Source organism: Hordeum vulgare, chromosome 4H (genome assembly GCF_904849725.1).
Source record: "Hordeum vulgare subsp. vulgare chromosome 4H, MorexV3_pseudomolecules_assembly, whole genome shotgun sequence".
NCBI lineage: Eukaryota > Viridiplantae > Streptophyta > Magnoliopsida > Poales > Poaceae > Hordeum > Hordeum vulgare.
This window is the reverse complement of record NC_058521.1, coordinates 551698253-551714782: the sequence shown is the minus strand read 5'-3', so window position 1 is coordinate 551714782 and position 16530 is coordinate 551698253. Positions and strand designations below refer to the sequence as shown.

Sequence of the window (16530 nt, the reverse complement as noted above, 5' to 3'; positions counted from 1 at the left end):
GAGTGATCCATCATACGCATCCGATGTCATGCAGTTCGCCACAAATGTGCTCTGCTAATGCTATGCCCTCATGCATCGAAGAACATACACGTCTCGACGCCGAATGCCGCCATGAATCTACAGAAGCCTTGAAGTGTACAAGTTCAAGGTCAATTATTCCATTTCCATTCCAGCAAAAAAGAACCATTCTATTTCAAACCTTTACCGGTCCTGTGCCATCCCAGCCCATGACTGCTGCCAAAGCCCACGGATGCAGCCCGACCCAACAAAACATGCGGCACGTCACCCGGCTCTCTGAAACCAAAAAGCAGATCAGCTTCTTTTCATCCCCTTCCATCTCGCGGCGGTGGTCATCGAAGGGAAACCCTCTCCGCCCCGCTGCCCTTCCACAGCCGACCGCCACCTCCAGGGGATCCATCTCTCCTCCTCCGCCGCCGCCGCTCTACTGGACCGGACTGGCGTGGAGCAGAGATCCATCAGGCCCTGGATTTGCTTTTCCTTGCCGGTGACGAACCCTAGTCTGCTTCAGATTGCCTGGAGAGCTTGATCTGTTCCTCCCTTGGCCGTGAGCATTCTAATCCAAACGCCTTTTCTCTCTTAAATCCACAGAGTTTCCCCGTTTTTTTTTTGGCGGATTCGTTTGCTGCTAGGTAGCGTAGCGATAGCAGTCTGTTTCCCACGAAATTTAGGGTTCGAACTGACCCCAATGCTCCTCGTTCCGTCCGCCCTTGACGCCGACGCGCTAATGCTCTGGCTTCTGTTGTTTCCGCAGGAGGGAGAGCAACCCGTGGCTTCGCTTGGCGCTCAGTTTGATGGTACAATGAGCAGGCACAACACCCGCAATAAGAACAAGAGGCCACGCGCCGATGAGTCTGCCAGCCCGTCTTATGCTGCTCTCAAGTATGTATACAATTGCCTTTCCCCATTGTTGGGAGCCGGAGATTTGACAGGGTGAAGGGTGAGGTTTCAATGTGTTTCTGTTGCTGAATGTTTTTTGCTTGGGGTGCTGCCTGTGCTATGCAGGAGGATACATTCCACTGGCACCATCACGCAAGATGATATTAGGCAACTTTACAGTATCTGGAAGCCGGTTTGCCAGGGTTGCCATGGGAACACCAAGGACTCACCCAATTGTTTCTGCGGGTTGATCCCCACCACCGGTGGGGCGAGGAAGACAGGCCTCTGGCAGAAAAATGGCGAGCATGTCGGTGGCCTCGGTCCTGACCCATCCAAGGATCTCCGTGCTTCAACCGAGACACCTGCTGGATTGACTAATCTGGGCGCGACATGTTACGCCAACAGCATACTTCAGTGCCTCTACATGAACACTTCCTTCCGTTCAGGCATTTTCTCTCTAGAGCCAGACATCTTGAAGAAGCAACCTGTTCTCGATCAGCTGGCTCGATTATTTGCGCAGCTACACTCCAGCAAACTATCTTTCATTGATTCTGCACCTTTCATCAAGACCTTAGAACTAGACAACGGTGTCCAGCAGGACAGTCATGAATTTCTCACCTTGTTTTTGTCTCTGCTTGAGCGTTCGTTAAGTTACTCCAAGGTCGCTGTTGCGAAAACTATTGTGCAAGATTTATTTCGCGGGAGTGTGTCACATGTGACTCGGTAGGTAAATGCCTAAATTGGTGCTTTTCTCAAGATTTATTTTGGAAATTGGTAGGAGCTGAACTTTAAGTTTGTAGAAGGTTTATCTTCCCAATATTATCACATCGTGTTTGCCTTGTGGGCTTCTGTTTGCTCGCATACACTGTTTTTTATTGTCTTGTGATGTTCAGCCGCTACAGAATTACTATAAAAATATCTTTGTTTGTGATTATAATAACAAGCTGGTTATCTTGTCAAACAGCAACAAAATACCAGTTAGCTGGATATGATTTTTTTTTGAACTTGAGAGTCATGTTTTGCTGGATCTTGTACTTAGGTCAAGCTATGTGCTCAGGTACATATCTTTGATTTTATAATTGGATTGACTACTGAGATACTTAGTTAGGAAGAGATAAAGTAAACACCTGCTTCCAGGTACCAAGATCTTTGCTTTCTGTGTGCCATATTGCTATAGTGCATTCACAATTTCTAATCCACACAGCTTGCGCATACCAAAGTGAATGACAATATGATATGTTTGTTCATTTGTACTCGTTAATTTTGTGGAGGACTGATGTTAGTTATCATATGCTTAAGGTGTTCATCATGTGGAAGGGATTCTGATGCATCTTCAAAAATGGAAGACTTCTATGAACTGGAGCTGAACATTAAAGGTTTAAGTAATTTAGAGGAAAGTCTGGATGACTATTTGAGTGTGGAGGCACTGAATGGGGAGAACCAATATTCCTGTGAGTCATGTCAGAAAAGGGTAGACGCCACCCGTTGTATAAAACTTCGCTCGCTTCCTCCTGTCGTTAATTTTCAGCTCAAGCGATATGTATTCCTACCAAAGGTGCTTACTTTGATCCAAAGCTCGTTCATAGTTTTGTTGCTATCTGTTGCTCCTGCTTCTGTCTTGTGTGTGATTTCTCTATTTGTGTGGAATAAACATATTAATTTATTTCCTCCACAGACAACAACGAAGAAAAAGATATCTTCATCATTCAGTTTTCCGGGACAGCTAGATATGGGGAAGCGGTTGTCAGACCCTTCATCTAACTACACTTATGACCTGGCTGCTATTTTGATTCATAAGGGTAGTGCTGCTAATAGTGGTCACTATGTGGCACATATAAAGGATGAAAGCAATGGTCACTGGTGGGAGTTTGATGATGAGTGTGTATCCAGCCTTGGTTTTCACCCTTTTGGTGAAAAACCAGGCAAGTCATCTGATAAAGCTGATCAGAAATCTCAAGGTACTTCTACTGAAGGTTCTGTGGCAAATGGTAATAACAGTAGCCATCACGAGGCTGCACCGACTTCTAATATGGGAGAGATGTTCTCTTCCACTGATGCTTACATGCTGATGTACAAACGTTCCAGCAAGGATGAGAATGGTATTAAAAGCAATAATATTGTGGAAGCCAGTAATAGTTCACTTCCACGCCATCTAATGGATGAGATTGATGCATTGAATGCATCATGTGTAAAGGAATGTAGCGAGTACCAAAATAAAAAAGATAACCTTTTGGCTTCCATACATGAAAGGCGCCAAGAAGTAAAATCTGTTATCACAGAAGTACCTGCTGCTCCAGACGATGATTCATATTTTTGGATTTCACTAGACTGGCTTCGTCAATGGGCGGATAATGCTACCCCTCCCTCGTGAGTTCTCTAGAGCGCTTGTTTATTTATAACCTCTCTTCTTTTTCATCTACATTTAAATGCTTTATCATTATTTGGTCTTGCGACAACACTATCCTGGCAAATGTTGTTTGTCTCAGTTGTGTAGAAACTTAGAACTTATTGCTCTTGTAACTACTTTGTATTGTTGTACTTTTTTCTCGAGTATTCTTGTACCCACGATTGTTGTAACGTTAGGTATCAAATATATGGAATGATAAATAAAAGCTGGGTGTTAAATGCATATAATGCTTCACTTGTATCACTACCCATTGTACTCGCTCAGAATGATTCTTCTCTATCTATAGTTCATGGCCTATTAGAAGTAGAAGGTGAAATATCTGAGTACATTCACTACATTGATTAATTTCCAAACGCAACAACCATCATGACAGTTTGAAGTTCTGTGAAGGCATCATCTGTCTGTACCTCTAGGTTTAACCTATGCTTGCAGTATCTACATGAAAGGAGCTGGCTGGTAGTTGCTAATATTTTTCATTGCTAAGCTCTAGACTAGATCAGACTTTCTTGATGTGAGATCTATCTTAGCCTTTTGGATTAGAGTATATTTTGATTGGCCGGGACAAGGTCGGCCATACCATCACATGCATACACAATTATTCATTATCAGTAATGAGAAGCAGCACATAAGGAATTTAACTTCACATGTCTAGAATGCAATGATAACCGAATACCAGTTTTGGATGTTTGAATCCTTTTAGCACACTGATTATTAGTTTTTTTTGAAATATATGTGCTATGGCCTACCCCAACTTGTTTGGGACTAAAGGCTTTGTTGTTGTTGAAATATATGTGCTACCTCAGATGCAGGTGCTATACATAGCAATTCTTGAGTTTTTTTCTACTGAAATTTTGTATGTCTAGATTCCTTGTTATGCATACTAGCAAGTACCCGTGTGTTGCAACTTCCAGCGGATACAAAATAAACTAGTACATATTCACAAACTTGAAAAAATTATCCTATTTTTGGTATACATCACTAAAAATATGGTGTGTTCCATACAAATTTATTCCTCTTATCTGTTGGGGTGAGGGGGGGGGGAGGGATGGGCCTGATATGGAGATACCAAGTGGTTTTCTGCAAATGTGGAGCAGAATCGTGTGGTCTTTTTACAAAAATGTCTTAGATTACTCCGCATGTGTTAGATGCAGATTGGATGGTCAGAAATGTCAGATGGTAAATACACCATCGTCACCAACCAAATCTTTAATAGGAGTAGAACTGAACAAATAGCCTTAGGATATTCCTGGCAGGATCCACATAATAACTTTATGTTGGTTTCACAGTTCCATTGACAACAGTCCAATTCAGTGTGAACATGGAAAAGTGCCAGCATCTAAAGTCACATCCATGAAGCGATTATCGGCTAAAGCTTGGGAGAAGCTACTTTCCAAGGTAAGAATCTTCTCCATTTGCTGGGTTTTATATCTTCAAATTATTTCTCTCACTCAGTTTGTTTAGTGCCAATGTTTGACTTTAGTTATTTGTAAGGCCACTATGTTCTACCTAGTTCTGGACTTCTTATACTACTGGAATACTATTGATGGATATCATTTATATTGTTATCGCAAACATACCAGTACGGAGGAGGACCAACACTCAGCAAGGATGATGTTTGCGAGGAGTGTCTCAAGGATGTAGCAAACACTGCAGTGTCTGCTGATGTCTATCGTGATCGAAAAGCATCGTTAAAGAATCTTGCAGAAGCTGCACTTGCTGGAAGTATTCCAGAAGGTCCTTCTTACTTTATTTCGAAAGCATGGTATGGAAAGGACATCCTTGTCTCAGATTCTGATCTTGGTTCTGTACGTGACTTACTGAAGCTAAACATTTTACATACAACCAGGATTATTCTCCTCGACTACTGTCTTTGTGGAGCTATTTATATACAAACATAATATTCTGCTTAAGGCGTGACTAGCTGAAGCTAAACATTTTTTTTATGCACAATTAGGATTATTCTCCTCAACTACTGTCTTTGTGGAGCTATTTATATACAAACATAATATTCTGCTTAAGGCCCTTCCAAATTTTAGTCCAGTTATATGATGTACTATAGTGTGTTTGTAAGAATCCTTATCTGCAATTCCACCAACATGAGTCATATGTTAGGTCTGTATGTTGTGTTTACTTTTTACCTTTCAATGGTTCCTCTGTGTTGATTATCTTTGTGTGCAATTAATACTGCAACCATTACCATGATGTGGGATGTGGCCAATCATCATAGTATTCTTGATAGTTTTTACACCTTAACCAGTATCCATTTATAACCTAAGTATGTCTCACAGTTGTTCCAAGAATTTCACACTGAATGCTTCTTCTGTCGATGTGTACTCATGCATATTCTTTCAGAAACACTAAAAATCTGACATCAGATTTTTAGGCATGGCAAATCTTACATTTTTCATGGCAATTTATATTGGCGTGATGATGGCAAATTTAGTTTGCAAGCATGACAATTTTCTGACAAAAAAATGAACTGAGATGGATTTGCAATGCTCGCCAACTAAACTTGCCATTGTCGAACATAATTTGCCATAAAAAACGTTTGATTTGCCATGGTAAAAAATCTGATGTCAGATTTATAATGGAGTCCTATTCTTTTAATAGTTTTTCCTGTTTTGCTGTCCCAGTGGTTGCATTATGTTACCAAATCACAGCTATCTACTAGAGTACCATACCGATCTATTTTTGCCGTTGCTCCCAGGTTGTCCCATTGGCTGCGAAGAAAAAATGTGGATGTCACTTTTGATGCTGATAAGGGACCAACAAGTGCTCTAAAATGCAGCCATGGGAATCTTCTTCCAGAGCATGCTTCTGGGGCAAAGCGGGTATCTGTGCCAGAGAGCCTATGGCTATTTCTCTATGAAACCATAAGTGCAAGGGAAGCTGATGATATTGTGACTTTTCTGTCAGATACTCAACCATGTGAAATCTGTAACCAGAAATTGTCAGTTGTCGCTTCTGTTGAGGATAATCTTAGGTAAAGCTAAAAATACCATAATACAGTGAATTAATCAATGTCATATAATGGACTCATGGTTAACAATGTCATAATACAATGGATTATTAACGTGAGATAATGAACTGTTCAGTTTAAAGTGAGTGGTTATGTTAAGTTTCTTTTGGCATGGTATTTGTCTCTTCAGAGCGGTGAAACTGAAGCAACGACAGAGCCATGAAAAGTTAATCTCTGGGAAAGGCTTTGCACTTAATCCTGGACAAAAATATTATTTGGTTCCTTCGGCGTGGTTGTCAGAATGGAGAGCGTACATTACAGCGACTGGAAAAAATGTTTCGTCGTTACCAGAACCTCAAAGTCTTGAAGCTGCTATAAATTCACTTAAATGTGAGAAGGTAAAATATCTCCTCTATTCTGCTGATAAAGTCCTACATGACGATATGTGTGTTTGGTTCTGAAAAGGGCAGCAAAGACTTGAACTCTAGTATATAAATTTCTATAGTCAGGCAAGTGTGAACCTTGCTCTGTTAGGGGAATATGGCTAGAAGTTAACTTACTATTTTTAGTATTTTCCTATTGAAACAATGAGATGAATATTAGCATTTTTTGCAATGTATTGCTGAAGACTGACTGCCAGGATAATTTGGGCAAGGAATTGCACTTCTGCACACAGTAAATTGTTTAATCCACCTATAAGGTCTTGTGGTATACCATTTGGATTCATTGAGTGAGGCCCAAGAGTCATACATATATAATGCTGCCCTTTTGGATTCTATTAATGTTTGTCAGTGAATTAATTTAGAAATGTAATAGTTTTACAAAGCAAAGCAATAGACAAGAATGAGATCAGAATAAGATATAACTTTGACATGAGTACAATCATACTTTGAGAGCACTACCAAATAAGTATGCATCGTAACTACCTTCATATCTGTGTCATGACACATGTTTGATGCTCTTGCCTAATTGATTTAAGAATTTGCTGCAAGTTGTTATTTCGTTACTTCCAAGTGGGGTTTATTAGAATGTTGTGAAGATTTGTATGTATGGTGGGTAATTTTTGCATGGTTCCTTTGCATATTCATATTTTTAATGCGAGTCTCTAGGAGACTCAATTAATTTTATTGACTGTGATTTGGCAAATGTGCAATACCACCACCTTTGTTATCTAGTTATTAGTAGGTAATATATATGTGAAGTATTTCTTTTTGAATATTTTTGATCATTTTTCAGCATTCTAGATTGTTGCAAAGGCCTTTGGATATAGTTTGCAAGCGTGGGGGCATCACTCAGAAAACATCGAATGTAAGTTCATGTGTCTTCAGAACTTGATCTTTCCCACTCCTCTCTTTGTTGCCTCTTTTGGGCTAGCGCTGTTTTCTAAAGTGCCAAGTTTTATTTGATGTTATTTTATTTGTTGTCTGTCCATAGCGTTATTGCTCATTGGGACGACTTGATTTTTTTGGAGTGTGTGTGTGAATTTGATGTACATTGGTTGTAACGATGATCCCCCAGATTGGGAACTCGAGCTCCAGCTCTTTTTGTTCAGAAGCAGATGATATCTACTATGATGCGCTGTTCCTTTTTCAAATATGTGGCATATCGGTTTCGAACTAGTATTTATTTGTTTCATGAAGTTTGTATGTGGTAACGATGATCTCCCAGATTGGGAACTCGAGCTCTGGCCTTCTTGTCAGAAGCACATGAGGACGTCTGCTGTGATGCTCTGTTCCTCTTGAAATATGTGCCATATTGGTTTTGAACTACTCCCTCCGTCCTAAAATAAGTGTCTTAAGCTTAGTACAACTTTGTACTAGAGCTAGTACAAAGTTGAGACAGTTATTTTGGGACGGAGGGAGTAGTATTTATTTGTTTAATATTTTTTGATGGATCTGTACCGGCAGACCTTATGAATATAAATGCATACTGATACTAGATAGAAAGTATAAAGTTCTTATATATTGTTATTTAGTTGCTTCCCATTGCTGATTTGGGCATTGTTTTAGTGATACGTGGTGTTGCTAGATGAAAACAAATAATCTTGAAGTTGTGGGTTAACTATATACTTGGTTTTCAGAGTGATGGGTTAGCAATCATCTCAGAATCTGATTGGCAATCATTCTCTGAGGAGTGGAACGTGGCACATGCAGATGGTGCATGTGCTGAAATTGTTTTCAGTAAGAGCTCTCAGGATAGACCGCATGAGTCATCTGAAGCAATGGTAATTTTGGATAAAGATCCAGACCAGTCTATTAATGATGCAAATGATGACTTGGAGGACTGTAGACCCTATGTCAGAACTGATCCTGAGGTAAACTAAATATTCTACATTACAGTTATTGATTTGCATATCATAACATTCTTATGTTAATATAAGCCTGGTTATCATATGCACAATGCGTGGCCTTGCAGGCTTGCGCACTTGACTAGTTAAAATATGAGAATCCAAACCAGTAAAAACTATACTACCGGGAAAGTATAATGAATAAGAAACTGCATTAACGCTCTTCTTTCATGTAGGTTAGTCCTGATGACATGATGTTTGAGCAATTAGTAGCTATTTTCTTACAAGTGTGCGATATTCTTTTACAATAGCTCTCCTGTAAACAATCAAGGTCGCAGATGAATAAGAAACTGCATTAGTGCTCTTCTTTCATGTAGGTTAGTCCTGATGACATGATGTTTGAGCAATTAGTAGCTATTTTCTTACAAGTGTGCAATATTCTTTTACAATAGCTTTCCTGTAAACCATCAAGGTCGCAGCTGTGACAGCCTCTTCGGCTTTTAGATACGAGTTGTTGGCTGTCACCTCCTAATGCGTGATTCTAAAGTGTAAACCATCACACAAGAGGGAATGGCAGGGAGACGGTGTGTTGGACAAAAAAATGGCAGAATCTTGACTCTCATGCTTCATAGATGAGTTTAGTGATAAGGTTTACGTTGTTAGCTGAGTGATGTTCCCATTTAGTAGTTGATTTAATCAATTAAATATTTGCAAGCAATGGAATAATGCACCTGTCTGATGAGTAAGAAGTGCACATCCTACTTTTCCCATTTTTTTTATCTCAATTCTACTTGTGAATTTTGCATGCTAGGTTTGTGAAGAATGTATTGGAGAAAGAGAGAGCTGTGCATTGGTGGAGAAACTCAATTACCAGAATGAAGATATCCATGTTTATCTTGTGCGTGGGAAAGAAGCACCAAAGTCAATTAGAGAGGCATCTGCAGCTCTTCCTGTTCCAGATCGCCGGACTTCAAAGCGTTCCCGGAGAACAAGCACAGGGAACTCGATCAGTTTGAAAGTCTCTGGTTCTACAACCGTCTATCAGTTGAAACTCATGATATGGGAATCTTTAGGGGTATGTCATGCACACCAAAACTTTACTTTATGCAAACAGCCAAGCACCGATACAGTTTCCTCTTGCATTTCATATACAAAAAGGAAAAAAGAACACAAGAAAATTTAAGAAGAAACTTCTGTTGATTGGTATGACTGCCACTTGATTCTGTTTCAGCTGAAAGAAGTTCGCTAAGTAAGTATCAGTATTGAGTCTTGTGACCTTCTGGACCTTCTGGACTGGAAAGCATATTTTTCAATTTATCTTATCACTTCACCAGATAATACGCGCGGTTGAAATAATTTGAACTGTCCAAAAAAATAAATTTGAGTTTGAAATTATAAAGCTTAACACTATTAGCTGCAATCGGTAATTACCAAAGTGATAAGCTCTGGTTAAAAGTAGGAGGTGCTTATCAGTTAGATCCAGCTATCCTACATGTAGTTTTAAGGTATTGTTAGGGCCTTACAAACCGGGAGGGAGGGTGTACTAAAAGGATCATTGCCTATGCTGTGATTGGTCTGAACCTTTTCAGCCTATCAGTTGGCACCCCCCATACCATTATACCATCATAATGGAGTACTGTACCCATACATTGCACTTGCTGCTGAAATATGGTTCCCACCTTTCCCCAACAGCTTAAGCTTTCAAGTTAACTAGTTGGTGCATGCAATTCAATATGGTATCAGAGCCAAGTGGTCTCGAGTTCAAGACCTGGCCAATGCACTTTTAACAAAATAGTTGCGGCGCCCATGAAATTCCTGATGAGCCTAGACATGAGGGGAGTGTTGGAATGTATTGCCCACAAGCTTCTGGTTTAACTCTCGGTGCATGCATTTCAAATTTCAGTACTTGCATGATCACTTGATCACATTTTTTTAGATTTTATTGTGCTTCCTTTTCTGAAGCATTAATAATGTTCACAGTATTGGCAAGTCAATTGTCCAGTAACCTAGTGTTGACTTAAGACGGTGATACATAATTTCCACATAATAGTGTAACTGTGCTGGTAATCGGTAATCATATACTCCCTCCGTTCCTAAATATAAGTCTTTTAAGAGGTTCCACTAGAAGACTACATACGGATGTATATAGACATACTTTAGAGTGTAGATTCACCTATTTTGCTTCGTATGTAGGCCCCTATGAAATCTTTAAAAAGACTTATATTTAGGAACGGATGGAGTATGTTCTAACGTCCCCTTTCTCTCCATTTTGTTTAAAAGAGGGGCACACCTACACAGGTTATTTGCTTGTTCGATTTTCATTGCGGTTGTCTGATTCAGTCCAATTATTGCTGTTGTCATATTTAGATTGTGAAGGAGAATCAGAAGCTTCATAAAGGCCCTCTTGAGATCGAAGATGATTTCGCGACTCTTGCTGACAAGTGCATTTTCCCTGGGGATGTTCTGTGGGTTAAAGATTCTGAATTATTTGAGGATCGTGATATAGCAGGTGAAGTAACAAATATGATGACTTAAACATTTCTGAAAACGTGACATTGTTAACTTTGCTATCCTATAATATTTCAGATGAAATTTCAGAGCCGAAGGCTGAAAACGCCGAGGAAGGCTTTCGTGGTACGCTATTGACGTCAAGTGTATCAGCTCAGCTTTGTCAGGACATAGTAATGAGTGAATGAGTTTTCATGTGATCCACATTGCTGCATGCATGTATTGGCATCGCTGCTGGTTACGCTTGCTTAGAGGTGATCAACTCCTACTTCACTTCATATATATTTTGTTTTTTTGTCAGAAGACATCATCCCAGACGGAAAAGCGTGGATAGGCTCGACCGAAGCTCAAACGAGCCTAAGTTGACCTTCGAGCTTACTGCTAGACTTGAGCAAAACTCAAATCAGCTTAGAGCTTAGCATAGGAAAATACAGTGTTGTTTCATATGGAAATTTAGTAAAGCTGGACTTGGTGTGTAGGCCATTGAAAACAATGCTGACCCATATATGAAAAGCTGGAGTATCTCATGCTCAGCTCCCAAAATAAGCGGTATTTTAGAATTACATGTAAGTGAGTTTTGTTGAGCTATTTGATCACTCTCGTTATGCTCGCATGCTCACTTGCCTAGGACTCACTGAGCTGAGCTTGAGTAGCTCGGTGTGTGTAATGCTGCCCTCTGTTTTTCTCGCAGTATGTGTATGTATAGTTAGGTCTGAAGGCTATTAATTACTACTACTATATTCATAAACTTTATGCTATTCTGAAAACGTAACTTCCGTTTATCCTACATGCTTCATTTGATTTCTTTATCTACTAGCGAATCCTCTATTAACTTGGTTCTAGATGAAATGTCCATGCTTGCATTGAATTTTTTACTCTTTCTGTTGTTCATTTCAAGGCCTGGTTCCTTGCCAATATGTTGATGTTTTGTTATCTCGCCGATGAAGAAAAAAAATACCTGGCTAAATGTTGATGTTTGGTTGTAACACGAAGAAAAGTACCAAGGCGACTAACATACGCTCTCTCTTGTATCCAGGAATCGGATGTTTGGTCTTACCCAGTTACAATTTGTGCTAGATGAGGCTGGAATTTTTGCCTATGGCTGTTCCCGTGCTTTCTTTTCAATCTGTTGTATCCCCATGGCCACTGTGAGGGGGGAAAAGGAAGAGGTTCTGATGCACTCTTCTCTGATGTAATTACTTAGGTGTAGTTGACTATTTCTGGCCCTGCCGCTCCACGTCAGCGTAAACTTTTTTATTTTTGTTCATGATAGCTGTGGGGAAACTCCCTTGTACGGTTGGACTATGTCGACGTTTTGGCAGGGAGCCTTAACATAGCTAGTGTCTGCTTGGAGGGGAATTGTAGGGTCTGTAATTCTTTTAGTCCCCTCTGTGGCTATTATACTATGCCGGGCTGTTCGTGGGGCTAGCATGGTTCTGGTCACTGGTCATTTACGAGCTCCAACATACCATGCCAGGCCGGTACCCTGAATCAAAAAATTGGAAGCTTATAACATGCCAATAATGAAAAACTGTCCAGTAAGATGTTATCTTGCTTAGTTCCTCATGTGGTAATGCTTCCGTCAACTGATGGTTTAAGTTCTACTATATGAACTTTGTCCAGGGAGGTAGAATCAACTTAGAAAATCTAACGCTCAATAGCATACTGAGCAAAAAATTCACTTCAGAGCAACAATACATGATGGTGGTCTGGAGCAGGGACATTAATCATTTTTGAGAAGTTTAGCAAGCTTAAGCAATCTGTAGGTTAATGTACTGCGCTGGAGTACCGGATCCGTTGGAACCCGTTAGCCGTGCGGCACGACGCCTTTAGACTAGTGCGATTATCTATCTACACATGTATTGGAGGAACACTTGTTTCTTTAAATCTATTCATTCTCAATCATGATTATTCATTTTCAATCATAATCATTTTCAATCATGACAAGTATAAAGAACAATAGAGATAATAATAATTATAATCAGAATAGTGTCTGTGTGTTGCTAGAAACTAAGCAGAATGTTCCATGTGAAACTTGTACCAGCAAGAAAGAACTATGGTGTCTCCTCGTGAACTGGCGGCCCCGTTCCCTATGGTAGGCTGATCCGACAAAAAATGATCCCACCTTTATGTATTGCCGTGCAACAAAGTCTTCTATGACATCAGTGTTGAGGGTCTCAAGGGTTAGCTGGACATCAAAGAGAGAGAACACGCTCCCGGTCAATATCTCATCTCATTTTACAGTGTGGTTAATGAGATCCTCAACCTTGCAAAACATAATACCCATATGTGGTGTAATTACTTTGACCAGAAGCGATCCAGGGATGGATCATGCCATATGTCAACTGGGATCACGTTCCCACTCGCCAAATGTGGCATTTTCTAAATGTACGGATTCCCGCAACAATACTTTGCCATGTATATGATGACCCACTCTTAGGTCCTACCTCCATAGTATTGCCATCCGGAAAGTATTTATCGTGTAAGACACATCCACGTAAGGAACCATGGTTCTGGATCATTTGCCAACATTGATTTGCTAACATAGCAAGATTAAATCTATGAAGGTCTCTACCCCCCTTCTTCTTTGCGATACACAGTTTTTGCCATGCGAACCAATGCATTTTCTTTGATTGTTCATTGTCTCCCATCAAAAACTTGAGAGCTCATTTGTGATTCCTTTGCATACCACCTTAGGTAATTTGAAGACTGACATAGCATAAGAGGGAGGTGTCTATCTTACTGTTGTCACCAAAATTTCTATACCAGAGAGAGATAACATTTTCTCTTCCCAACTCTTTAGCCTCTAACACACAAGATCTACCAGATGTTAAAAGAAGTCACTTTTAGGTAAACTATATGATACCCACACGTTTTTGTAGGAATGTATTTCAATGAGATTTGGTTGTATGTGACATTAATATTTGGAGGAATAATATGAGAATTAAAACTAAAAACACATATGGTCTATTGTATTTGATTACACACAGTTGTAAAATATTTATTATATACACATATCATAATAGAATGAAAATTCTCATGTCTGCATATTGAAGTGGACTTTTTCTTATGCATGGTTGCATGTTGAGATGTTGAAAGGACCACGATGACGCCTAGAGGGGGGGGGGGGTGAATAGGCTATTTAAAAACTTCTTCGGATTTGGCTTAAACCTAATGGGGAAATAAACTAAGAGGATACTTTTCAAGCACAAATCCTAAATGCAATAGGCACCGCAACGTGCACCAACAACACGATCTACCAATATGGGCACAACACGGTTACTAACAAGCACAAGTAAGTTACACAAACTTACTTGAGCTATATCACACGACAAGTAGGTGAACGACACAAGATACTAGATCACAATATAGCACACGATATATCAAAAGCTGCAAGTGTGAACGTGTGGATATAGAGGGTATGCTTGAATGATTAATCTTGTACAAAGAAATAGCCAACACAATATAATGAGCACAAACAATATGCAATGTATATATGCTCAAGTAACACAAGTAAACCACAAGTAAGGAGTTAGGGTTAAGGATAACCAAGGTCACTGAGACAAAGATGTATCCCGATGTTCACTTCCTTGGAGGGAAGCTAGTCACCGTTAGAGAGGTGAATGTTACCACGAAGGCACACCAATGCCATGAAGGCTCACCCTATTCTCCCTTTGAGATAACACCACGAAGGCGTTTCTCAACCACTAGTGGTAAGCCTTTGAGGTGGCTTCCAAACCCTCACAAACTTTTCCGGGGGAAATCACACGGATTGATTCCGAAGAACTCCTACCGCCTAGGAGTCTCCAACCTCCAAGAGTAACAAGATCACGGGGAATGCTCAAAACTTGCTCAAATCTCAAATAGCTTGGGTTGAGAGGAGGAGAGGGAGACGATCTATCTTTTGATTGGAACAACTCTCAAAGGGGCTCACAAATGCTCTTGGGATCTAAGATTTGGTGTGAGCAAATGTGTGTGAGGTAGAAATGTGTTCTTATGAGGATATGGCTATGTTGGGACCCCTCTCACGAAGTGGGAGGGGGGTATTTATAGTGGAGAAGGGAAAGTGACCGTTGGGGTCACTTAAGTCTGATAGTGGTCGGACGTCTGGCAGTTCTCGGATGTCTGGACTCCCATAAGGGGTCGGACGTCCGACAGGGGTCGGTCGTCCGAGGGATGTTATATATCAGGAACCACTATGTAGTCGAACAGGGACCGGACGTCCGGAGAGAGCCGGACGTCCGACCCTCGGACGTCAGGAGGAGGCCGGAAGTCCGAGTTATTTGACTCAAATTTCTTCTGGTGCAAGGTTCCGGTTTTCCGAAGGGGGTCGGACGTCCGGGCCTCGGACGTTCGGAGAAAGACGGACGTTCGACCCTCGGACGTCCGGAGAGAGCCGGAAGTCCGAGTTATTTGACTCTGGATTTATCTGGTATAAGGTTCCGGATTTCCGAAGTGGTCGGGCGTTCGTACCTGGATGTCCGGAGGAAGCCGGATGTCCGAGGCATTGGTTCTGTTTTCAGATAACAGCAGAGCAGTGGAGATGTGGTATGAGCAGAAAAGTAGAGATGTAGTTTGAGCAAGTTCATCGCAAAACCCGTGATCCCCTCTTAATAGTGCGGGATCCCTAAAGACTCAAGAATCATAAAAGGGGTACTGATGATCCATACTTGAGTGTATACTTTTATTCGCTGATCATCACTCCGCACCACTAACGTCAAAGGAACTGATACCTTTGAGTTAGCCCTTTCACTTGAGCTTGATGTTGTTGTTCCTTCTTCGCTCAAGTTGAAAGCAAGACATGATGAAGTCTTCAAGCAGCTCTCCCGTACAGAATGTGGAAAGCCTAGCTTATGTATTCATCTTCATTTGTCGACCATGTGAACATCCACAAGAATCAAGCATGTAGTGCTCAGGAATGCTTATCTTGATCTTGTCCTTGTTAGCACATGAGCTTGTCCTTATCAACACATGATCATTAACAATAGTTTCAATGATATATTCGTGCTGATCCACTTGAACTTGCACACCACAATCTTGATGACGATCACCACTTGACGTCATCCTTCATGGGTTGTATGAGATCTTCCTTTTGACGCAAGCCCATGGAAGCACACCTAACCCCCACATAGGACTCTCACAAAGACCATGGGTTAGTATAGAAACACGTAATGGACAATGCTTACCATACCATGGGATCACTTGATCCCTCTCGATACATCTTATACGCTTTGTGTGTTGATCATCTTGATTTACTCTTTGTCTGAGATCTTGATCAACCTAGTGTCTCTATGACCATTCTTTGGATAATATCTTGAATACCATCTTGGTCATCATATAAACTCCTTGAACCCAACAGATGGACTTCAAGAAGTGCCTATGGACAAATCCTATAAATATAACTTAAGGCAACCATTAGTCCATAGGAATTGTCATCAATTACCAAAACCACATATGGAGATATATGCTCTA

General features: G+C 40.6%; 1 protein-coding gene across 2 annotated transcripts; it reads left to right on the top strand.

The window, feature by feature from the left end:
- The first annotated feature begins 306 nt into the window (after positions 1-306).
- Positions 307-12624, top strand: LOC123449452 (ubiquitin carboxyl-terminal hydrolase 26). Of its 2 annotated transcripts, none has more exons than XM_045126687.1 (15): positions 307-565; positions 773-900; positions 1024-1620; positions 2197-2452; positions 2573-3264; positions 4591-4699; positions 4885-5066; positions 6012-6287; positions 6454-6661; positions 7500-7571; positions 8344-8577; positions 9362-9625; positions 10918-11059; positions 11149-11312; positions 12095-12624. In XM_045126687.1, the coding sequence occupies exons 2-14, from the start codon at positions 821-823 to the stop codon at positions 11244-11246; spliced, it is 3210 nt and encodes a 1069-aa protein (XP_044982622.1). In that variant the 5' UTR covers positions 307-565; positions 773-820; the 3' UTR covers positions 11247-11312; positions 12095-12624. The 2 variants fall into 2 exon arrangements, with proteins under 2 accessions (XP_044982622.1, XP_044982621.1); XM_045126686.1 differs by having other exon boundaries at positions 11137-11312.
- The last annotated feature ends 3906 nt before the right edge of the window (positions 12625-16530 follow it).